The sequence below is a fragment of the Cydia pomonella genome, chromosome 11, assembly GCF_033807575.1.
Source record: "Cydia pomonella isolate Wapato2018A chromosome 11, ilCydPomo1, whole genome shotgun sequence".
In the NCBI taxonomy this organism is placed as follows: Eukaryota; Metazoa; Arthropoda; class Insecta; order Lepidoptera; family Tortricidae; genus Cydia; species Cydia pomonella.
In genome coordinates, this window is record NC_084713.1 from 13,726,204 (window position 1) to 13,751,498 (window position 25,295).

A 25,295-nucleotide genomic window follows, 5' to 3' on the forward strand; every position below is an offset into this window, starting at 1 on the left:
GTAGATAATAAAATGAATCATCGTCAGTTCATTTGGCACAAAATATATTTATATATGTATGTACAAATTCGTTACTTTATAAGTAGCGTCAATACCTAAGGACTAGTTCTGGCCCTAACTATACAAAACTAAAATTATCTCACTATTGTCCGATGGACGCTATATTAAGAAGTCGGGCAGTGATCTTAGCGCAGCGGATATCTCTGATCAGCTGGCGACGTTTTAAATTGGCCAGTTTAGGTGAGGCGGTTTGGTGCGGATTCTTGCTTGCGGGAGCCACGGCGAGCGGTGCGCAACTCGCACAAGTACAAGTGATTTCAGAGCTTTCAAACGGACACCGCCGCGGCGGGAGTATGGTCGCGAGCGACGTCATAACTGACTGCTCTGCTTGATCGCTCGGCCTCGTTCGAGGCTTATCGCTATTGAAACATCGACAACATCATTGCCTAGGAAGAAGTCACTAGACACAATGTTAGCGTTTTGGCGCCAGCGCGTCAGTAGACGCTGCGTCACGTTGCGGTTAACCGCATCGGCGTTTTCTCGGAGTGACCCTCGCAGGAATAGGATGTCGAGCACGGTGGGCGTGGTCTGCGCCATGGCAGAGTGCATGGGCGACCGAGCGTTGCTTTGGTGTACGGTGCCGATGGCCTGGTCTAAATACGTGAATAGCTCGGTCGGGTTGTTCGTGTTCGCCCAAAGGTGAGGTAGGATTGGCCATAGCCAATTGTTTTCTGAAACAGTTAACATGTAAATAAATAAGTGCAAAATGAGACTGAAATATAGTAAAACTCATACTTACAAGTATTAGTATTCATACTATTTCCTGCAATCATTGTCAAAACTATACCTACTTGTACCTAACTATCTCATCACAGTTAAGTAATCGTATCATACCACTAATAATAAAACATTACAGGTAATTTTTAAAAACTGAATAAAGAAATCTAAACAAACAGGTTAATAATACCTACACCTACAAGTGTGTTTACTTAGGAATGTTTTGAAATTGAACGAAGCAAAAAGGTCTGTCAGGGTTGGAGGTAGTGAGAGATCGTCGATTTTGTATAGGCACTTCGGCCCAGAACAAACTGGAGCGTTTTGAATCGAAACGAACGACTTATTGATCGTTAGAATTTATAGATTACGATGGTTAAAACAGAATCACGAAATATAACGGGAATGTGGAGAAAGCCTGCAGTGAAAATAAAAACTGGAAAGAAAAACTTTTAAACACCTATGCGTATACTATTCACACTATTTCGTAAAGTAAACATTTAAGCTGCCTTTTCACCAAGGCTAAACCAAGAGTTATAATCCAGATGGGCCCGGGTATGACCTTAAACTACGTCCTAAATAGATGTGAACGATGGCATAGCTTTTGTTAGTTTGCATGAATTGAAGATGAATAATATAATGTATATTTATTCTGTATTTCTGATTCCCGTTTAATTTTCACCCAATATTATATTTTTTCCGTAATTAAATGTGTATTATATAATTACTGTAATAGTCTGTACCATATACGAGATGGTTTTTCCTCCGAACCCAGAATCGATGATCTCCTTTATCATATATTTGTCTTCCCCTCCAGAAAACAAGCATACTAGCTTGTAAGAAGGCAATAATCACATGAAGTTATTCAAAGTTAGTGTGTCAATTGAAGAATCATAAAAAATAAGATCATCATATGGAACTTTATAATGACAATGGGACCAAAAATAGAATATAGTGATTCGGCCAAAATGTCTGCACAAATATGCATATATAGATCCATAAAATGTAAGTGCACTATTTATCAAGTTTGGTAGGTTTTCCTCAGTGTTAGAGACAACTTCAAAAGGACATTACGTGTGAAGTTTATTAACTTTAAAATTTTGCTGTGGATGTTACGAGTATGTATCTATAAATCAATCATCGTACGATAATCGGTCGTATCACGTACGGTCGTACGTAAACACTTAATCCCTCATTAGCTCAATTCACCGATTTATTTGCGACAATTAAGGGCCATCAATCACATTAATTATTTATGTTCATTACATGACATGTTTTCAGATAGGTTTTTTATATTTTTTGCTATCTGATACGTACTACTATAAGCCAGTCATTAGTCATTAGCTGAACCACTACTGTCATCTGTTTATAAGAAAACGTATGAGTGTAGGTATTTAATTGTACTTATATAATATATATGTATACGTAAAACATACATAAAATTGAATTGAATGAAACAATATTTACATTTGTACTGAGCCGGGAGCTAGGTCTACGATATTACTTTTATAATACATATTAAATTATATTGGAGCGATTTGCGTGTCAGAGTAAAATGACTTATATTTGGGAAATGTTTCATATATTTGAGAAAATCGGCATTTACCTTCTGTATTGTATTAATATTGGGACTACATTTTATAAAGTATAATCCGCATTAATAATCTGATATTAGTCATTAAGTATGTAGATATACCTATTAACTGAGAAAAATCTATGTGTGGTGATTCTCTCCTTACGTGTTTTCACTTTTATGTTAGAGGGAACATGATTATAACTTAGACAGTATACTTATCTCTTAAGTGCAGTTTGTAATTATACCTTCTGATTAATTCTACGTGTTACATTACAATGTATGGCATTTTTAGGTGCGTTGCTAAAAAAACTGGAGGTAATCAGTATTACTAAGGTACTGGACAAAGTTGCAGTCTAACTTTGGTTTCCAGTTGACGCCATACAGACGGACAGTGGGTCCCCTGGTACCGGTGCTGGTCCTAAATTCCCGCGCGTACACGACATGCGGTCCGAACTACCGCAGCACCAGCTTAATCAGACCCTTGCCGGACAAAATAGCGTTATCCACGTAGCTTAAGAGTAAAGGCTTGCCAGCGTCCAACAGAGACTGGACAGTAGGTCCCGTTGTACCGGCACCAGTCGCGAAATCTCGCGCGTACGCCACATGCGGTATCAGCCCGCGCTGCACAAGCTGAATCAAATTCTTACCTGATACAATGGCGTTATCCACGTAGCTGAAAAGTAGTCGCTTGTCAGCGTCCAACAGAGACTGGACAGTGGGTCCCCTGGTGCCGGCGCCGGTGCCGAAGTCCCGCGCGTACGCCACATGCGGCCCCAGCTCGCGCTGCACCAGCTGGATCAAGCCCTGGTGGACGGCACGGATGGGCGACCCGTCCGGCTCATAGAAGCCGATCGGGAAGTGGTGCGCGTCGAGGAACACGATCTGCGGAAATAGTTAATTAATGAAATATGTATTAGTTGAAATGAACAACCGTTTGTCATGAAATTCCCGTTAATGTATTAAGATTTGATATTTCAGGGATACGTTAGTCTATAAAGGATGATTCACGCTATAACACCTAGATCGCCCATCATAGAAAACGAGGTGTAGGAAGCCTTGGCCCGGACCCGGACTGTTCTAGCGTGAGTCATTCTTAACTCGGTAGTTTTGCCTATGAAACTATGTGCCAAGAGGCTTTATAGTGTTTAATTTAAGTTCCTATAGCAGGTATATAGATACAAGCTTTCTTGTTTCGGGATCTTGTACACTTCGAACTGTAAAAGATAGTAGTCAAAAAAGGCATTCAATATTTTTATTTATTTGTTCAATTAGGTTAACATGATGAAAATCAAAATTGCATTGATATCCCTTATTTACAAAACACGCGAACATGAAAGGAACTTCCCATTTAAGAATTTTTAAAAGCATTAAAGTCAGAGGGCTGTTTGCGCTATACAATTTAATACTTTGATCCCTTTTTAAACAAATACACCCGAGGGTCGACGGATCGCCAGAGGCCAGAAATCTAAATGTGGGCCATTAAAGTTTAAATGGAACATTAATGGGTACCCTAAACGCTTTGTGTTCTAATAATTACAGCCCGATTCGAACTATAAGATACGTCAAATATTTGGTCTAGATGGTTTGGATATCTCAGTATTCTTCAAACATTTTTGTTTGTCACTTTTGTCGCTAACACATCCGATCCATATCGTATCTAGACCTAATATTTGACGTGTTTTAAAGTTCGAATCGGGCCGTTAGTTCTCTCTTAATCTAATAGAATAAACAATACCTTACCTTCATCCCCCACCGTGTTAAACACATTATATCGACGCTTGATTGCCTAGTTCTTCATGCCTACATTTGATAGTGCGGGCAAACGGGGTCCTCACCAAAAATTCGCAGATCAAAATTAGACCAAACAATTTTTACCTCTTTTGTGCTATCCAAAAACGCCCTGATTTCTTTGAGCAGTGGTACTAATGGACGGACTCGTATTAAGTTATGGTTCAACCAATATCTGAAAAAAAATGGTCTTTAAACAAAAACATTTCACTAAATTAAACACTTCAAAATGCATAAAAAGTAATTTGTGATACAGCGTGGTGTATATGCCATGTGGACGGGATGCATGGGACCCACTCTTTACCACTAACGGGGATGAAAATTTAACCATCAGCCATAATCTGCGTAGTGACTTTAGAGGTCATACTGCAATGCAAAAATTTTGCTGTCCCATAGAAATCAGCGGCATCACATCATATTGTATTAAGGTATTTTATCTATGGGCCACTAGATGCCTGAAATAAAGTATTTCATTTCATAATATAATATAATATTCGTATACGGAAGGATATGGGTACTTTTTGTAGCTTGCTTGATCGTTACGTTTATAATTGGCAAAAACCGCAATGTTCTAAAAATCTATGTCTATGGAATAGTGCTGTCATATCATTCTCACGCAACACTGTGATTTAGCACCATGACTACCAAGTACTTGTAAATAAATAATATTTTATAGCTTGTATCGAAAAAATAATATGTGTTATAGTATTTTTGTGACTGCTTCATAATCAAAGGCATATATATACGAGAGTTTCATAAAAGGATCACATGAGTATTTTAATGCCTAATTATGTATAGCTACATACACTGGTCTATCTATATCATATCATAAGCTTCAACAAAACAAAGTAACTTTATACAAACAAATTTAACGTAAAAATGGCGGTAATGCAAACTTTATCGCGCATGTCACGCATCCCTATTTTTTTCAGAGACAAACTAGAGTCAGGGCCGCCTGACATAACGTTCGATATCAAGTAACATGCGAAATTTGTCAAAATTATTTGCAACTGTCTCTTCATTTCGAATAAAACGTCGTCTCGACCACCTCGACTGATATTAGAATAGAGGCCAAAATCCAAATCAAATTTCTTTGTTTCTCAGAGGTGTTCTTGGATGTAATTACGGTCTTGGTTATCGATAAAGTTAAAATTACGTTGCACCATACAGGTTTGTTAATATTGGCCGATAGTTTATCGTTTCTGAATATATTATAGGGAGGTTATGATATGATTGGATGTAGATAACACATTTTATAATATGTAGTATCTATATTACTAGTTTTGCTGGAAGCCGATAAACTTGATCGATATCGATATTACCGCATACGTTTGGTTAGAATAACTCTCAATAGCCAATTGTCATCCTAACGTCAAATCAAAGCCAAAGCGTTAAAAATATGCAGATTTGTACACTCCCGGCCAGAAGTATAGAAACAAGCTTATATTTTAATAGAAAAGTGTGATTTTATAAGCGATGTAATGTATACTACTCATTAGATATAAATTGGTAAATATAATAAGAAAACATTTTAAAAGTAAATTACTCAAGATGTGGCTATGATATTTGCCAGTTCAACATTTTTCAAAGCAATTAAAAGGGTATAATTATGTTACTTATTCCCAATTTTTTTAAATATTTTTGACTATATTTTAGGATGTTTTTATATTTAGCGAGTATTTTTAACTTTTTGTGGTTGCTTAATGTAAATTTTAGGTTACAATTATAAAACAAAGACAGAAACATGAGATATTAAAGAAAACAACCTTGTTTCCATACTTTTGGTCTTGGGTGTAGGTACGCGTCTTTTCTTAATACCGTTTGACTTCTATTAATAGCTCGTTATTCACATTATTAAGCTTATTACTTTAAGATTGTAAAATTAATTAATATAAGCCCATCATCATAAAATAAGAAAAACAGCTTCGCAAACGAAGCACCCTTCTAGCCTAAGACACAGTAGCTACTTAAAATTTAGAAAATGTCTAAATTAGGCTTTAGTAAATGTGAAAATCATAAAATGTTTACGCAGAATAATGCAACGGTTATGTCACAAGTTAGACGATGTCACAAACAGTCAGAAAACAATGACGAATTGCGTTCCAGACCGACCGATTTTCCGTCGATATCATGGAATCATGTTTGAGACATTAGGCTTGCGTTATGCAAGTTGTAATCAAGGAAACCACGCGAAGCCGATTGCTCGCAGTTTACACGTAACGCTGTTTAATGTTTATCGGCTTCGTGTATGTAACGTAATACAGGGAAAACTTCGTTCTGCGAGATTGTATCCCGTGTATAAAGCTTTTCTGTCGTTTCGGAGATATTTATTTGTCCGTGGCAAAATGACGCTAGAATATTCGTACTAATAATATAAACGGTAAAAAAATCTGTTTGCCTGCTATTTGCGACTTTGACGTATAAACCGCTAAAACGATACAGATAGTTCAGATAATTTAGGATTAGATATGGCTGTGTCAGAAGTGACGTTTCTTCAAACAAAAACTTTACTTTTGACACTGACATAACCAATCCATATCGTATCTTAAGTTCAAATCGGGCTGGAATAAACCGGGCGCATAAGACACTGCACAACGAAATCCCTATTCAAAGGTCCTTATTGTTTATTTATTAATTTAATTATCATGAAATACATAAAAATTGCCTTACAGCTATATTCCTCGCCAAACTGCAATTGCAGTTTGTTGGCGATATAACGCTAATTTTTAATAAATAAAAAAAATCTACATATTTATGCTATGCAAAAGACATTTTTTTTATTAGCTGCATTACAAGTTTAAGCGTGTTTGGACGGAAAAATAAATTAGCAAATCCTATTAAACACATGTGGCGCACCGCCGCCGCGCGAAACTTGCGATGGAAGTGACAATCGCGCGGGGTTTTACTAAAATTAGTTATTTTATTCTAAAAGTATAGAGTATGCAGGGTAACGATATACAACTGAAATTTAATGAAAATTTGGCCTTTTTTCTCGCACAACGTATCAGTATTGCGATACAACGAGGAAATGCCGCCAGCATCCTTGGTACAATGCTTCAAGGGCCTATTTTAGATATAAGCTAGTTATAGTAATCATCTGAATATATCCATTATGTATATTGTTATTGTAAATAAAGTATTAAAACTTTAGTCTTTTAGGTTTTGGTTCGAGTATACTCTTGCAAATATTGTCTTTTTTTCATGGCATTTGCCCTGGATTAAAATGGGTAAATCTCAATATAAATAACAAACTATAATGTTACGTTTTCTTTTCCGTCATTTAGATCGCAGATTCGCCACGCAATTGTTTTATTTAATATGGATTTCTGCCCTTCCGGAAATAACGCCTGGTTCAATAATTTAAATCAAGTTCATTTTAACATTGATTGGGATTAGGCATCGGAGCAATCGTTGTAACATTTTCAACCGTTGACTGGCTACGGGTACCAACAAACTCACAGGGCGTGACGTTGTGACTTGTGCAAGTCACTCTGTATCCGCTGCAAGATGACTGTGGAAATGGAAATAAGTAGTAACTGTACTTATGTTTATCTATCACGTATACTTATGTCGGTAGCTCATACCAGGAACAATATATTTAATGGGCGTTAATGTCTACTCGAATCTTATCAATCTTTGATTTTGCTAGGTAGGTTGGTACCTGAAGCCCAAAAACGATTAGGACCACAAACAATAAATATCTTAGATAAGAAGAAGCTGCCTCAAAGTCAATTTGAACAAATACATTTTTACTCGATACTTAGAGCAAAGATAGTTAAACGTATTAACCATAATGACGATGTGGTAGCATTGTAAAGAAAATATCTCGTCATACAAAAACATCACCTACTTGCCCCCTAGTTAGGGCTATTAATTACATTATAACGGAATGTGATATTGATAATGTACCTAATAAAATCGATGTTATCAGAGATAAAAAATATACGTATCGCCTTATTGTAATTATGCCAGGTGGAGAATTATTAATAATAAGACATCGTCTGTAGGTTGTAGGTACTTTCAGATACTCTTAACTGCCAGATGCTACACCTTATTTCGTTGCACTAAGGTTTACGATAGGTCAGCCAGTAGACGATGGTGACTTAGTGGTCTAACACAACGAGCTCATTGGTCCCGCGTCCCGACCACATACGGCCGATTACATTTAAGTAGTTCGCCCGGCCGGAAACTACATTTTAATATATATATTGTTGCAGAAGTTGGCAGAGGGGTTACCACAATCATTTTATACGATCGATTTAGTTCATAAGACCAATTATGAATATTGTGAAAGAGTCCTATACCTTTGTCGTAAACTCACAACTAACAAATCATAAACAGTTTAACGGGAAAATATATCTCAAGACTCATTTTGATGGAAATTTAGTCTGATCACAAATTTTCAGTGACTTTTGCCGTAACATGAGTTTTTAATAGAGAAAATTGTCATAATCAGAAAATTTCATGGTTTTACAAGTATTTGACAATGACCCGGTGGACTTTCGAGGCCCGAAACTTGATTTTAACAAAAGCATTTTGTCACTATTAACATAAAAGGTGTAACAAAAATAGTGGGGATCCGTTTAAGCATATTCGGTATTGTGTACTGATCAAGTACTGATTAGGAAGAAAATCTTTTTGGGCGAAAAAATATAGATATTTTACGGGTAGGTCGTCCAAGTCGGCCGCATGCAATCCTGCATACGAAGGCCAAATATGTTTCGCTTAAAAAAAATATTTTACTTTTTCCGAGTTAGTCACGTTAGTTATAGTAATCATCTGTATATATCCATTATGTATATTGTTATTGTCAATAAATACAATTCCGTTCAGCTAACTAATTGGTCATGAATTTAAGTATTTATAAATATTTATATATTATATATATCGTTGCCTAAGTACCCTCAACACAAGCCTTATTGAGCTTACTGTGGGACTTAGTCAATTTGTGTAATAATGTCTTATAATATTTATTTATTATTATTATTATTTATTACCTATCATCCTCATTAGGGTAGAAGTCATAGTACGCGACTCTGAAGTCGAAGTATCTGATGCCGTGGACGAGCTGTGCCCAGATAGAACGGTCCTGGCACAAAACGAAGCTGTCCCGTGACACGGTGCTGATTTCCGTGTCGAAACGCCAGGCGCCTGCGTTGTGGGTGCCAGCTAGCGCTAGCTCACCAATACGTAGCTTGTTGATTTCGCTGGAACAACGATGGAAGGAGGTCATCAATTTGACCGTTTTTTATTAAGTTAGCTCAGAAAGTCCGTTATTTAACACTCATAACAAAAACTTAACATTAAAAATGGAAAAATAAAACCTTAAACAGAAGCCGACATCAAAAAAGATAAATTGAATGTTTTATATGCTAGCAGTTGATATGTTTAAAGTCATTTATGCGAAGCCAAGTAGTTACAATAACGGTTAATAAATACCCCATACAAATAATTGATAGCCTTCTTTCTTTCTTATCAAACCACACCACCATTAGGTCGGCTTTCGGTTCGACAATGTGTGACACTTTTAAGATTTGGCTTAGCACCAGTTCAAATATATAATTTGGTTGCACATATAAAAGGCATAAATATTTTATTTTACCTCGTTTTGAAGTCGATTATTTTTAAAATTGTAATAAAAAGGTTTTCAGTATACCCACGGATTCTATCTTATTATAATTACCTAACTACTAACTGTGGCAAAAACTTTCTTTTCTATGAGTAATCTTAACTGGGGATTTTATAAAACGGACAGGCTAACGATGCAAAAAAACATGTACTTCTTAAAAGTTATATGATAAAAGTAACTTTTGTAATGTCTCCACAGAAATGACGTCAGTTTTCGCGAACTCAACCAAATAGTGCTCTAAGCTGGCACATAATGTTTTACGTGAAATAATATAAGTACTTAATCATACCTATCGACCAAAAATGAAACGCAGTTCGCTAAAAATAAGAACAACCAAATTATACATACCACCAACCCGCAGCCGAATTTATGTCTAAATAGACAACCTACCTGCTGTAATTATTTATGTATATAATATATGACTAGTATAATATTACCTATGTAGGTAAGAATTACGTATTAAGTATAATGTTTACTATCCAACCATAAAAAGATGACTATTTCTTGTTTCTGGGATCCGTTTACAACACAAAACTGATTGACTACCTCTGGCTTTTTTGTCCATGATTGTGTGCAAACAGTACTCACCAAGCCAAAGGATAGGTAGGTTATGTAATAAACTCCTCCGTCGAGTTCCGGAGCAGAACGAGTTTATGGTCCTCCGCCGATCATAAAAGGGTATAAAGAGGGTCATTGGGGTCGCGAGGGGTTACATAGGGGGGACAAGGCACTTCGCTAAATCGGACGAATGATGAGTGACAAAGCGCGAGTAGGACTCCTGTATCTTCACCCTGAGTGTCCTTCAGACAGGTAGCACTGGTAGCGGACCCGTTGGATTTTCCCCCGAAAACGTAAAATTGAGGGCATTGTCATTCATTGCTTTGACGACCGGTCTGGCCTAGTGGGTAGTGACCCTGCCTATGAAGCCGATGGTCCCGGGTTCAAATCCTGGTAAGAGCATATATTTGTATGATGAACACGGATATTTGTTTCTGAGTCATGGGTGTTTCTATGTATTTAAGTATTTATAATTATAATATAATATATATCGTTGTCTAGGTACCTACTACACAAGCCTTATTGAGCTTACTGTGGGACTTAGACAATTTGTGTAATAATGTCCTATAATATTTATTTATTGCTCGAGAGAAGAGCAGAGGTAAATTTACAATTTCTTAAATTTGTGTAAAAATGTAATACTAGTTATGTAACTTACGGGTTATCTTCCATCCAAGATGGCTGTATCTTCAGACAGTTGTAAGATGTGATTGACGCACTACCATCACCAGCCCCAGCCCACGGCCACAGACAGTGGGGTCCCTTCAGCCCCGGGCCCTTGTCCCAGCCGGCTGGCAGCGCCGGCTCTCCCAGGGATATGGTGGTGGTGACGTAGCCCTGCTCCGCGTCGATCGGGAACACTTGGAGGGCATTGTTCCAGGAGCCTGGTCTGTCATCGAACAGCCCGATCTGTTGACAATGTAAATGAAATTAGACAGAGAATCTTTGAGCGTTTTAACCGTGCGGGTCAAATGTCATTGTCGTCTCACATTTGGGTATTAAATACCTACAACGTAAGGATTAGTCGCGAAAACTTTGATTGAAATAGACTCTGCATCGGTAGTTTTGAATACGTAAACAAACTTAGCTATGTCTGTAAAACTACAATAAATACAAAAAAATCTGAGAAGACAAAAAAAAACAAAACCAAAAAAGCTCCTTTGAAATCCTGATAAATGGTGGATTTAATAGTCCAATGAATTCAACACAACAAACTGCTAACTGTAAAAACCAAACAAAGGGTGGTAGCCTTCGTGAGTTACATGAAATTATTTTAAGTTTTAAATAAAAATATCATCCATAAAAGCTTTTGTATGGCCTTTTCAACTCAAGAGCCACATGCACACAACATTTAGTTGTATAAGTGCGAAAGTTGTTACATTTTAGGAAATATGCGATTATTTGGCGGTTAATCAACATTGCGATCTCTGCGTGAACATAATAACCGTTATAGGGCACGCGAACATAATATACTTGTTTTTTTTTTTAAATATTGATTTGTTATAACAAGTATATAGAATAAAAAAAACCGGCCAAGAGCATGTCGGGCCACGCTCAGTGTAGGGTTCCGTAGTTACTCTTCCGTCACAATAAGCTAAACTGGAGCTTAAAGTATAGTAAATTGTTAACCAAGGGATGAAACGGTACCTTTCACGCGAGTTAAACAAATAGGAAAATTTGCATATTCAGTACCTAATTAGGTAAAGTAAGTCTTTTTACTATGAAGGGGAAACTTTTTGCGATAACTCAAAAACAGCTAAACTGATCATGTCCGCTATAGTTTTCATTTAATGTCTTTCTTAAGCTCTACTTCCACGATTTTTTTCATAATTTTTTGACCTATGGTTCATAATATATTCACTTTATCAAAAAATGTTTGTTTAAGACCCCTAATAGTTTTGAAAGACCTTTTCAACGATACCCCACACTGTAGGGTTGAAGCAAAAAAAAATCACCCCCACTTTACGTGTAGGCACCCTCAAAAAAAAAATAGATTTTATTGTACGAATTTGTCGGCTTTATTGATTTATATATCCATGCCGAATTTCAGCTTTCTAGCACTAACGACCACGGAGCAAAGCCTCGGACAGACAGACAGACAGACAGACGGACATGGCGAAACTGTTAGGGTTCCTAGTTGACTACGGAACCCTAAAAATTACGTACTTAAGCAATAACTTTTACATACATGCCGTGTTTGCCTGCAATTGGGTGGATACTCAAGCAATATTATTTTATAACCTGTAATTAATAAGTTTATATATCGCACCTGTTGGGAAACCTAAATACAAAAATATAAAAGCTTGTTTTCTGTAAGTACTTAGCAAGTAAAAAATAACCGCGATTTGCTGTCAATAACAAAAACATAGGTACCTACATATGTACATAATCAGAATCGCGGAATTGCGTTGGGGTTATGTACCGGGTCTTATAACTTTGATAAGGCCTAATTAACGTGGGTAGAAAAAAGGGTAAGTAGACAAAAAGATCACATATTTAATGTTTACCCACTTTCTGTGTGTCACAGATTTTTGTGTAAATATGCGTTAAGTATTACTATACTTATATTACATAAATTATGTATCTACGATATCTATTTTCAGAACTCTTTCCATATACGCATTCTTCTTATGACAATGGTAATCTTATCCTTTGTGTATTCGAAAACAAATGGATAAGAGGCATTCTTGCAAATTCTGTTATTGTCTAGTGGTGGCATCGGATATAGGTACATCTGGGGAGAGAGGTAAAATGGATCGAACCAGATTCATCTGCTTAGGTAAGTGTATTTGTATAAAACTTATCAGTCTTACAGCCCACGTGTCTTTAAGTTTCAGAAATAGACATTTGTTACCCAGAGATTAGCCTGTATAATAAATACCCAACAGATTAGCATTCATCCCGAGATATTATAAGAAGTATTCCTTTTGTTATTATTAATTCATGATTAACCATAGTTTATTTTAAGTCTTGCAGTTTATTACAGACAACGGTCCGAGATATATTTCTGTGAGTTTTCAATGTTTAGTGTTGTTGGGCATGGGCTGAGACCCCAAAACGGCCGGAAACCCCAAAACTGTTTAGTGGTCAAGATCTCCTGCGTAATGACGTCACATCAAAATGCTGACGCAGCGTTGCGAAAGATTGTACCCTAACTAATGCATTACACGTCCCTGTTACACTCGTTTTAATATTCAACTCTCCACAAAATAGCCAATTAAAGAAAGTTAGAGGGATACTAATCACAACGTAATATTTCCGCTAATCAAAACAGTATAACCGATGGATCGTGTAATCACTCTGATTTAAAATCATCTAGAACTCTCGTGTAATTATGCAAATTTCTGCAAAATCACTTCATGTTATTACTGGATCAGCAAAAAGCGTTAGTGATTTGTTTCCAACATGCAATGTACGAGTATGGACGACGTGTACTAGTCGAGTAAACCGTGTGATTGGGCACTTCCACAGTGATTACGTTTCGTAACGAGTGCTAAGGTGTTGGAGTACAATTGTAGATGACAGAGTGTGACCTACATGCGCGGTGGTAAATAAAAAGCGATCTTCAGCTAGCGTCACTTAACATCTCCGATATACTACTTATGTAAGGGAATTAGGAAATATTTACGTTTGAACGAGGCAGTGCGTATACTTATGTCGGTATGTTCATCATAGATAGTAAAAAAAATTGCTTTTAACTCGCAAATGCTACCGGATAATTCCTTTTTAGTCTTGTGCTTTTCGGTCTTTGACCTACTAATAATAAAATTGTTTTTGATTTATTTTTCAATAATGATTTCGTGCAATTCCTTGAGGAAATAAATTATCGTATACTGAGTCCTTATTTTAGATATAAACTCCACACCGTTTAAACTTATTATCTAATTAAAATGAATAATCTAAACAAGCTCAACAGTCTCCGCGTTTATTCGGATTTATGACTGTCCTTGGCGTCTAGTTCCATCGGGCACGCGAATAAAAGTAATATAAAGTGAGCAATCATTCTGCACTCATTTTACAGGAAGAAAGTAAATATTATTTTTTATATTCTTGTGATTAGGTGATCCAATATAATAACTTTTTTAATATTAACTATCTTTGATATTGTTTTTTAATAAACGCAAACTTCATATCATTTTTGGTACAAGCTTTTATCGCTGACTATACTGTTCTTCCTACAGGTATCTAAAACTCATCTGCACAATTCTAAAAACTCAAAACAGAATTAGGTTGCATTGTTCTATCACAAGGTTCCTATGGCCACCTCCTGTCCCCATCATCAGACCAGCTCGATAGTACCATAATATTGCATTGTCACTCGGCTTGCGTATGCAAAATTTCAGCTCAATCGGAAACCGGGATATGGGACACATTTATCTTTCAAGATTTGACCCACACAGACATATGTAGGTACATACAGTATACATACTAACAGGGCAAGTTAAATAAACGCTTGTAAAAAATCGCAAAACAAAATAATGTGGAATCAAATAGGTATTAAGTACTAGTCATGTTGGCTTTAATAAATTATAATTACACTTTTTGGTACAGCGTCGCAGTTGGTGAAGTCCCAGTTGAGCTCGACGGCATCCTGGAGGACGACCCGGTCGCCTTGATTGATGTTCGGTGAGTGCACCGTCACCCACACTCGCCCGCATGCTGACTTCTCCAGCACCTGCTTTTCAGCTGACAAAATATCACAATATTAGAATATCTTTTTTTTATACCACGTCGGTGGCAAACAAGCATACGACCCGCCTGGTAAGCAGTCACCGTAGCCTACGGACGCCAGCAACTCCAGATGTGTTACATGCGCGTTGCCGATCCTACTTCAGACAGAGATTAGGGAAAAGGTTTTTTTCGTCTATCAATGACTAAGTAAGTATGCCTTAAACCATTATGGTTGAAAATTATTATGCCACAAAACGTTACCTACACGTAAAAACATTATAAGTATCGATAAATATGTTTTATAGCTGGTATGACATTTGATTCATTATAATTAAAACCTATATGCACAAAAAATATATAACAACTGCCGAGTGTGTCAGGTTAAAAAAAACTTGAACTTGCGAACATTGACTTTCTGCATAAATATTGTATCTAATTGCTTAGTTGACCGAATAGTAATGCTACTGATATTCATTTGTCACGTATAACATAAGGTATTAAATATTTACATTTTATTGTAACATAACAAAAAGCATGGTCGTTATGCAGCAATTATATTGCAGATAACTTTTTATAAATACATAATATTTAGCTTAAAAGATACATTTAATATATTCTTAAACATTAATTTCGTAAACATTTCACTTTTTGTGTCTTACGTTACTATTACTCGTAGTTTATTCCAAAAAATCCCGGCTAGCGAGTCAATATGTTAAATACACACCTCGCATGTTGTCATAAACGGCTCCCTATTGCGGTAATTTATTAGCTACGCAAAGCCATCAATTCCACATCGTAATAATATTAATTTATTTCCTTAATCATGCTTATTACGAGTATCATTATCTCTATTTATAAACACTCCGTCGTCAAGTCAGGGAGAGTTCTGAGAAACTGTAGGCTTTATTAATTTACCTTGAGTTATAATTAAACGCTTCAATCAAATTAATTGTTTTTAAGTTATAATTAGATTTAAATATAATTAATTAAAGATGTTATTTTACAATAGTACATATACCTACTTGGACGTTAAGATTATTGTTTAATGTAAGATAGGTGTAGGTATCTAACAACATGTAATTATTTGTAGTTGAATGAGAATATTTATAGTTGTCATTGTATTGGCTAAGATTATTTGAAAAGTCAAATTTGTTAAAAACGTCACTATAGCTCGTGTCATCCAATATGACAACATGACAATACGAGTAAAGGAACGCGTCGTCGTTAATGACACGATCTATATATATGTATACCTAAATGTTGTTATGTTTACCTACATACCTATAATAGTAGTTTATGTGACTACTATATAATGAAAGGCATTAAAATACACGAGTGTGGGTTTAAGAAACGAACGGAGTGAGTTTCTTAATAGGATCACACGAGTGTTTTAATAATCATTCGATACAACCTAACATGCGAGATTTGTCAAAATTGTTATGCAATTGACATTTCATTTCGAACAAAAAGGCATCTCGACTGATTTTTGAATAGAGGTCAAAACGAATTGTTTTTTTTTTAGAGATGTTCCACATTTGAATGTATAACCAAATCGATTTCGATGTAGTTATGAAGCAATAACAACATTATCACAGATAAGAAATTTGTTGCCACAAAACAGTTTATCGTAATGTTGCCCATCATTTACGAATTTTGAAGGCATCATAGAGGGTTTATGATACTCGTATTTGTGTAGATAAAATACATTACCCCTGCGAGGATTAAATATTGTTATCACTTAGGCAAAATAATGTATACTTACAGGTCCTAGTAAAGATTAAATTGGAGTAAGCGAAAAAAAAAACCGGCACAATATTTTTAAAACAGTCGTGTCATTATATATAAATTCATTCTTAGCGTTTTGTGTCAAAGTCGCAGTTATCAAGGTCTTAGAAAGGTTAATCTAGATTTTCACGTTATACCTATGCCTAGGCAAACCTTTGTCTCGTTCCCTGAGTCAACGGAGCCCCGAGTAGCGGGGCCCCTATTTCTGGACAGTTTGCCCTTCGAGCATCTGTAGCAACCGAACAAACCTGTCCTACCTATATATATTGGTGTGACTACCGTCAAAACATTACACATGAACATGATTTTCTGCCTGATCTTACGATCGATAAGAGCGAATATAAATGCGTATGTACTGACTAATTGACTCATCAACACAGAGTCGAAACTACAAAGGTAGAAAGTTGAAATTGGCAGGTCAATTTACCTTTACAATATGTACGAGATATAAGAAGCGATTTTGAAAAAATCAATCCCTAAGAGGGTTAAAAAGTATAAAAATTTGTATATGGTGCAAGTTTTAATTTAAGCTAGGAACTTTAATCTTCGCAAAAAGATATTTTATTAAGTAATTTCAGTGTCACGAACAGTCGAATATTAAGTCAGGGTACTTGATACTTCGTAGAAAGATACAATAATTAGAAAAGATGAAAAGTTGAAACTGTTGAAAGTTACTATCGCAAACAACTTTTTTTGGTACTTGCCAATGTATAGAGGGCATAGCGGCAATGATAAATGTCGTTAAATAAAAAAAAATTACGCGAACAAAATCGTAGGCAACAAACTAGCTAGTCTGTTAATAATTTATCTAGGTCGCATATTTTTAGCCAAATGGTCAATAATGAATAACACTGACTGACTTTAACGATTAGGCGACGGGCGGTTCAATTTCCAGAAGATAAAAATAAGACATAACAAATTATTTTATAAGGAATGTGGACTCAACTCAATAACTATGTCAACATATTGACATTTTACGACTTTGTCACAAAATACCGAAGCGTATTATTTAGTTATTTAGGTACACCACCACGTGCCACCGTCACCAATGATGAGTTCCCAACATACCGCAGACAGACTTACGTACATACTTGTTTAAGCGTCCTGAGGATGCGGCTAGTCTTTATGACGGGCTCATTCGACGGTACGCGGTATGGGATGAACTTTACTGAAAATGGTTTGATGAGTAAATAAATATACATATATGATACACACAATGATAATGAAAGATTAATGTAAATCAAATACACAAATAATTGAAAAATAAATGTGTTTTATCTATAACATATAATTTGGTATTGAATAGATGTCACAAACAAACGGAAAAACACCGATAAGAAACAATAATTTTCATTAAATCATTACCACCAATCAATGTAAATACAACAATTTATTTTGTTCATAAAACAATACCTAGTCATCCAATTTGTGTTTATGTTTAGGTCAGCGAAATAATTTCCCCATGAAATGTTGATATTGGAATTGAAAAAGTAGAGTATCGGCTGCATCTTGTCGCTTGCGCGTTTGGTTTGGATACACCGTACATAGCAATTAGGTACACGTCTCTTCTGTTGACTCAAAGTAAAGGGCTATAAAGTCTAATTTTCTGATTGAACCATTATACGCACTCCTTTCTGTTTGTGGAGTCCGGTCTGTTTAAGTTTAGATGGGCTACATGCTATGTTATAAGTATGTAACTTTACTTATGAGTGGCATTAACGTGAGACACTTCATTCGGTTCTTGTCTGTTTGTTAATTTCATGTTTTTTAATTAAAGTCTAGGAGACCCTTTACATCTCTAGGGATATTTTAATGATCGTTTTTTTTTTAATTATATTTTATCCCTGACACTTGTATTTTTTATCATAGTTATTTGTGTAATTCGACATTTAGATACTGTAAACATCTCTAATAAAGTATCTAATATTTTATTGATTCCATATTTGTAATTGTCTTTTGTTATTTTTATAATTGTAAAAATTTGACATGTTAAAGTGCCCAGGTGGCCTATTTGCTAAATAAATGTTTGTTTGTTTTGTTAGTTTCCTATTAACTTGTGAGATACAATCGTTACCTTGCAACGAGCACAAGCTGTTAACTGTCCTTAGGAGTGACAACTTTAGTCTTAAAACGTCCATATTATAATGGGTCACCATTTAACTAGAAGTTAAATGCGTGTGACAAATGCAGAGCACATTTTTATGAGGCCTTTTACGGGTAAAGCCTTTGTCCTGTTTCCCCGGAACAAACAAGTTTCAATACTGATCCAATTGATACGTGAGTATGGAGTGTGACCCACATGATATATCCCTATCAAACCAATTGTAAAGATTACCTATTTAAGCAATCTTAGCATGCACTTACCTATTTTGTAAACACCAAACATACTAAGAAAATCATAAATGGACTGGTTGTTTGGAGCCTTAGTCTAAACTTTTACTCAAAATATACCTGTTGGTATATATATAATGATGGTTTCTTTTCCTTCAAACCCTTGATTATCAGAGAAATCTATTAGTCTTGGATTATTAACTTTTATAAAGATAAATAGGTATCTATGTACCGCGCCTGTATATAGAAATGAGAAACGAACATTTAAGTCCTGAATGAATGTTATTAAACCCATATTATAAGTAACTGGTGGTGATGTCACGTCAGAAATGTGTAATTGGGCAAGTCAGTCGTGAAGTTGCCACTCATCAGTGATATGGTTAGCGATCCATTTCTTTGTAATATGTTTAAATAACCATGTTAAAGTAAGTGGAGCTTCTTCCCCTCTGTTACTTTCTCGAGTCAAATTGGGCCACAGGATTGATTTTACGGATGCGGTTTAGCATGTGCACGGCAGAGCCGCTTCAATATGACGTTAAATTAAAATGCAAATGTTACCCCAGTTCCAATTATCGTGTTGCAAGATGATGCGTATTGCTCGTAAACATTAGAATGCACGTGACGAACGCAGGAAAACAAAACAGAACGTGTTATGTAATGTAACAGTTACGGTCATGGTACAAAACGTTCAACATTGGTCTTGTTGTCTTTGATCGACGCCTGGTCGCTTCAAAATATGTAGCAGTAAAAACATAGACCGGAATTAGCCCATTCGAGGGTATGTAATCCAATAGCGGTTTATTTTATTATTATAATAATGAAAACCTTGCCTCTTTTTTGCGGAAATAGATAGTCTAAACTTTAAGGAAGAATATATGTTTTCCCCTAGGTAGGTATTTCTAATGCCGTTTGCGGTTTTCCTGACTTTTTATCGTTAGTCGTACTTTTACCCATAAACCATGCATTTTTATCCTACATAGAACTTCTACTTTGGCAGTGAATCACATTTCCTGGAAATTCAGGAAATTTTACTGAAAAAATAAGAATATCCGGTTCCGGAGTCTGTGACTGATGCCCGGATTTACCCGTAATCGTAAACCGTCTGGAAGTCTGTAAGAAGGACCTCAAAATTAACGTCAATAAAAATCGAGTGGCAGCATTCTCCGTTAAAGCCGCTTTATACGATAAGATATCGGTCCACAAGTAGACCGTTTTTATTATAAGTAGGTATGGTAAAAATATTTTTAGCAACGGTATGCAAAGGCTTTTTTGTTTATGTTTATATATGGCATTATATAACCACCCAATTAAAGACCCAAACATCCAAACACCCAAGTCAAACCCATTGATTGTAGGGCAGTAGACCAAACAGGGTTGTGAGTTCCATAATAATTATTTGATAGTTTATATTATGTGAAAATTGGGGTCAGGAAAGTTAATAACTATTTTTGTTATAGCGTGTGCTGCCTCACCCGGCATTTCACATTATAGTTAATCCGATATAGATATTCGATAGTCTATGTGAAAGGCGTCGACGACGTATCTGATAACGTCAAAGAGCTATAATGCAAGAATGTTTTTTGAATTGGTATTCAAGCCAAACTGGTGTACTAGTAGGATATTATAGTATCCTGCCCCGGATAGGCATAAAGGCTCAAATACTGCGATGCCTACCAGAAAACAGTCGTATTAATGCCCAAAACCTATAGGTTTTATTCATGGTTATAACTTACACTTTGTACTGCGGGTGACATCAAAATGAGATATTCATTTGTAAACTTGGAATGCCGCTCCAGTTTAATGATACGGAAAGCGATTTGAACTTGACTGACATTAAATTCCCAGACGGAATACATTATAAGAGAAGCTTGCGGAGTATACAAAGAAAAAGTTATCACTAACCTCGTAAGAAATCAGTCACGTTACTAGTATAATTATACCGGGCGCGTTTGTGAATGAAGTTTATGAATTGAATTATCCCCGTTGTCACTCGAACGCATTTGGAAAATCAATATGGATCAGGATTTTTTTTTGTTGGAAAATATGGTAATTAAATGAGTTTTCCATTTTTATTTGCGGTTATTATGCGTGACGGTGCTCCATATGCGGGTCAGCTAAGTTTTGAAGCTGCGAAATATTTTTTAAGTCCTAAGGACACCCTTAAAAAAAATGCCGATTCTGCTGATTTTCTTTGTCAGTAAAAGTTTTCACGCACCCCTTTCTATCTCACTACTGTCCCTGTATGTGCATTGGTTGGGATACCCTGTCCCAATTTGTAACCTAATAACCGCATTCCAAGAATAACAGACATTGCTCGCCACTCCATGCTCGAGGGACAAACGCAACAACTGTACGTGACAAACGTCTTACAACAAACAGCGAAAGTATTAAATACTGCTGACACACTCACTTGTTCTAAATAATATAAAATAATTACTTAAGTTAGAAGTGTCCGAACCGAACATCATAGGAGAGATTAAGTCAGTAAGACTCTATAACTCGGTCATCTCGAAAGGATGCCAGCAGATAGGGCGGCCAAAAGATCCTAAAGGTACGTGGGACGCTCATCCGATCGACCCAAGTCTAGTGCCGCTGGAGGGATCATGTTGACACGGGCTTTGAAGGCCAATTCTCACCAGAGGCTAAGAGTCTAAGACCCATTTCGTCGCTAAGCCAGCGGAGTAACTAAGTTCTTACTTTTTGTTTTTAGTTTGTATAATGTGGATTTTATGTTGAAATAATAACTAAGATCTGTTTTTAATACGAATAGTTATATAGAGGTAAATTAAAGGTCTCATTCCTCCCAAAGGTATAGCGTGGCACTTTACGTTAATTAACAGTTGTGACTGCGTGACAAAACCCGGATTCTAATGACATAATTGCTAGTTGGCAATGCTCGTATCATACTCGTATGCATTACACATTACAGAACCAAAACGGTCTATGTCTGTTCATTACTCGAATATACATAATTCCACTTGTGTTTGGGATGAAGTAGGCTCTGTTTTTGAGTCTGCACGCACACTTCCTACGAGTGTGTACCCGTTACGGCAGTGTTATGAAAGATTTGGTGTTGTTAATTGTTTCTAAAGTGTTCTGTCATGTAGTGTTTATATAACAAGGATATGGAAGCAGTTAAATGGTTTTTAGGAGGGTTAAAGGAATGAATAAGTATGAGTATTCGCGCGATGTGTGTCATGAAACTAAAAGCGATGATCACGATCTTTGTGGCAAAAAATAAAACTTTATATATATATATATATATATATATATATATATATATATATATATATATATATGTAGAGTATATTATACGCAGTGAACGGAATGCTGATTATACGTGATATTCTAAAATAATAAGTGTCCTCTTGCTCGTGGCTAAAACTTTTACGATTATTCCCTATTTAACACATTTGGTGTTCAACCATAATTCGTAACAGACAATATGCAGATCACCATAATAATTGAGATGCCAAATTTAATAATAATTAACTACCACTTTCGGTTATTGAAACCATTTGTGACCTTATATGTATAGACTGGAAATTTCAGTTTTAGCTTAGACTGCTTTATTAAAAAACTAGTTTACTAAGATCCAGATTAGGTAGGTATTTTGCTGATGGAACGTTTGTGTAATTAGATCATTTTTAAATCCCTTTCTTTTAGGGATAAACCATACTCGTAGATTTGTAGCTGAATATGTAAATCGGTGTTGGCCTTATCTCGCGTGATTCTTTTCAGTCTCAAATGTTTTTTTAATGTTACTTGCGATTGTTAAACACGATGGCGGAGTGTAAAATTCGCGACGCCACCCAAATATCACAAAATAGGCAAAACTTGCGCGATGTCACGAGATGCCATTTGATAGGTAATACACCGACTTCAAAAAGTGTTTAAGTAATTGAGAACTCTGAAAATAGAATACATATATTATGTCATACTTCATCTTTGTGTCATTTGTTTGCACAATTCCTAGGTCAAGACTGTCAATAGAATTCAGAATTTCAAAGCTTACCTACATATTTGCGTGCAGTAAGTAGATACTTTTTTATTTTATTAAACAATAGGGGTTCTACCTATATTATCACTTTGCCTCATAATAACTTTTGCAAGTCTTTAATATGCCAGAACGTCTGAATTTCAAAATAACTTAAGTAATTCTTTAATTCCAAGAACTGCTTGGACTAGATTGGTCAATTAGCTTCTGTCTTCATTTTGCCAAATTTTACAATTTAAATCCTTCTTAGATTCATTATAGGTTGGTATTATAAAATTAACAGGCTTGGATTTCTATTTTCGAATATTAGAACAAAGTCAAATTGGGATTTAGTCAGATTAATGAATAAGGCATCATGCAATTAAGCCGCAACAAAACGCGCGTAAAATTTTATGCTAATTGTATGCTAAATACTCATGAATACAGGGTACCGCCTGTTGACTTGAAATATTATCTAGACTGATACCAAATGCAGTAGAAAAATGTATGTATCTGTCATAAAATTGACTCTTTATAGTCCTTCCATATCCATACGTGAACCATATTAATTATTTTATTTTTGCAAACAGACCTTTGCAACTAGGAGCTGAGTGACAGTGACAACTGTTTTAAATTATGTTGCTTGTTGCATTCGTCGTTTCAGTTACAAGACCACACAATCAAACACTGATCAACCGAAGCTATGAAAAAAAGAATTACGGCCACATTTCGCATTCGCAAACACGTAACGATTATGAAAACAAATGGAACTCACGGCCAATAGAGGCGCCTAATGCGGTGGCTACAAGCACGATCACGGTGTACCACGACACAGCCATCTCAGCCGGTGGCTAACACGCCACTGAACTCTTCGCCTTGTTGGCTGCCCGGGCGCAAGCAAGTTAGGTTTTCTAAATCACCAGTGTAACGTGACCTAGAGATTATGCGGCGTATACTGGTATGCTGGTTCCGTGTGCGGTGAACTTATCCACGGTTAGCAAGCGCTTGGAATTATGCAACCATCATGCGCTTGCGTTCTTATCACTGACATCCCCTCTTTCGCAACATACATTGCGTAGCAACGTCAAGGTATACTACAATGCATCACAAGTAGGCGAGTGATAGAAAGCATTGTGGTAGAAATTTTAGATAATAGGGGCGGTGATGGTAGTGTATGTGTAGGGGCTTCCGACAGCTCCCACACTTCCGATTGAGCATTGTGCAAAGCACGCGACCTGGATGCGTATTGACAAACCCTTGCAATTCTTGCCATGGCTAGAATATTAAAAAAAAATCTGTGATAAAATAATTCTCGTCCTTGATTAAAGTCTCCTGTTCTGTATGAAGTGCCAAATTTTGCCAGATCCGTTAAACTTTTACATTTATTATATTTTGTATAGAAAGATATCTGGTCACTCAGGGTCATGCGCTATCTTACTAGGTAAATAAAAACAAAAAGGAGCTGTTAAAGAATCCCTCAGATCAAGATGAAGTTAAACATTCAGTCAAAACGATATTCAACCAACCGTTAAATCTCTGCCTCGTGCGGGATTAGTGACGTTTGCGGCTAACTTAAACTTCGAGTTGAAGTTTCGAGTGATCCCGGTCTGTTGGCATTAAGATATTGTTGTTGGCTACCTACTTATTTAATGGCTCTCCGCGACTCTGATTTTGTGAAATACTATTTATTTAATGCACGGAAATCGTTGTATCGAAGGAAACTGAATGTCAAACTGAGGCGTCGATCAAAATCCAATAATGCATCTAAATTGGACAGGAAACTAATTTGTTCATACTTACTTATCGCACTTGGAATACATATTATATTTTTAACCGACGAAAAAAATGAAGGAGGTTCTCAAGTCGACGCGTACATATTTTTTTTAATGTATGACCACGCATAACTTTTTACAGAGTAGTTCGATTTTGACAATTATTTTATCACCTATTTTGTAATCCTTTCAGAACAAAATATGTTTGCTACGGACTGTCCGTTTGTTCGATTACAAAGGGGCAATTAACTAAAGCACGGATTGATTACGTTGTATGCATCTGCTTTAAGAACGATTAAAGCGATTAATTACCTGCCTACAGTTCTATCACTGATACAGGAATGTGTTATCTTAATGAATAATTGCAATCAAATCAATCATTGTTAATAGGTATGTTTGTGCAAAGTATATTCTTAATAATACTACATAAACCGC

General features: G+C 36.0%; 1 protein-coding gene across 2 annotated transcripts; it reads right to left on the bottom strand.

Moving 5' to 3' along the window:
* Positions 1-27: 27 nt before the first annotated feature.
* On the bottom strand, positions 28-23,995 carry LOC133522909 (PI-PLC X domain-containing protein 3). Of its 2 annotated transcripts, XM_061858386.1 has the most exons (8): positions 23,864-23,952; positions 17,869-17,949; positions 14,863-15,011; positions 10,984-11,234; positions 9,136-9,345; positions 4,226-4,313; positions 2,998-3,232; positions 28-731 (listed from the first exon to the last, which is right to left on the bottom strand). In XM_061858386.1, the coding sequence occupies exons 1-8, from the start codon at positions 23,925-23,927 to the stop codon at positions 370-372; spliced, it is 1,440 nt and encodes a 479-aa protein (XP_061714370.1). In that variant the 5' UTR covers positions 23,928-23,952; the 3' UTR covers positions 28-369. The 2 variants fall into 2 exon arrangements, with proteins under 2 accessions (XP_061714370.1, XP_061714371.1); XM_061858387.1 differs by lacking the exon at positions 17,869-17,949 and having other exon boundaries at positions 23,864-23,995.
* Positions 23,996-25,295: the final 1,300 nt, after the last annotated feature.

Coding starts and splice junctions, on each gene's coding strand:
- LOC133522909 (XM_061858386.1), bottom strand. CDS start 23,927: ATGGCTGTGTCGTGGTACACCGTGATCGTGCTTGTAGCCACCGCATTA. Junction 15,012..17,868: donor CAGGACGCTTAAACAAGTAT/GTACGTAAGTCT, acceptor ATATTTTGTCAG/CTGAAAAGCAGGTGCTGGAG. Junction 4,314..9,135: donor TACCCTAATGAGGATGATAG/GTAATAAATAAT, acceptor ATTTTTTTTCAG/ATATTGGTTGAACCATAACT.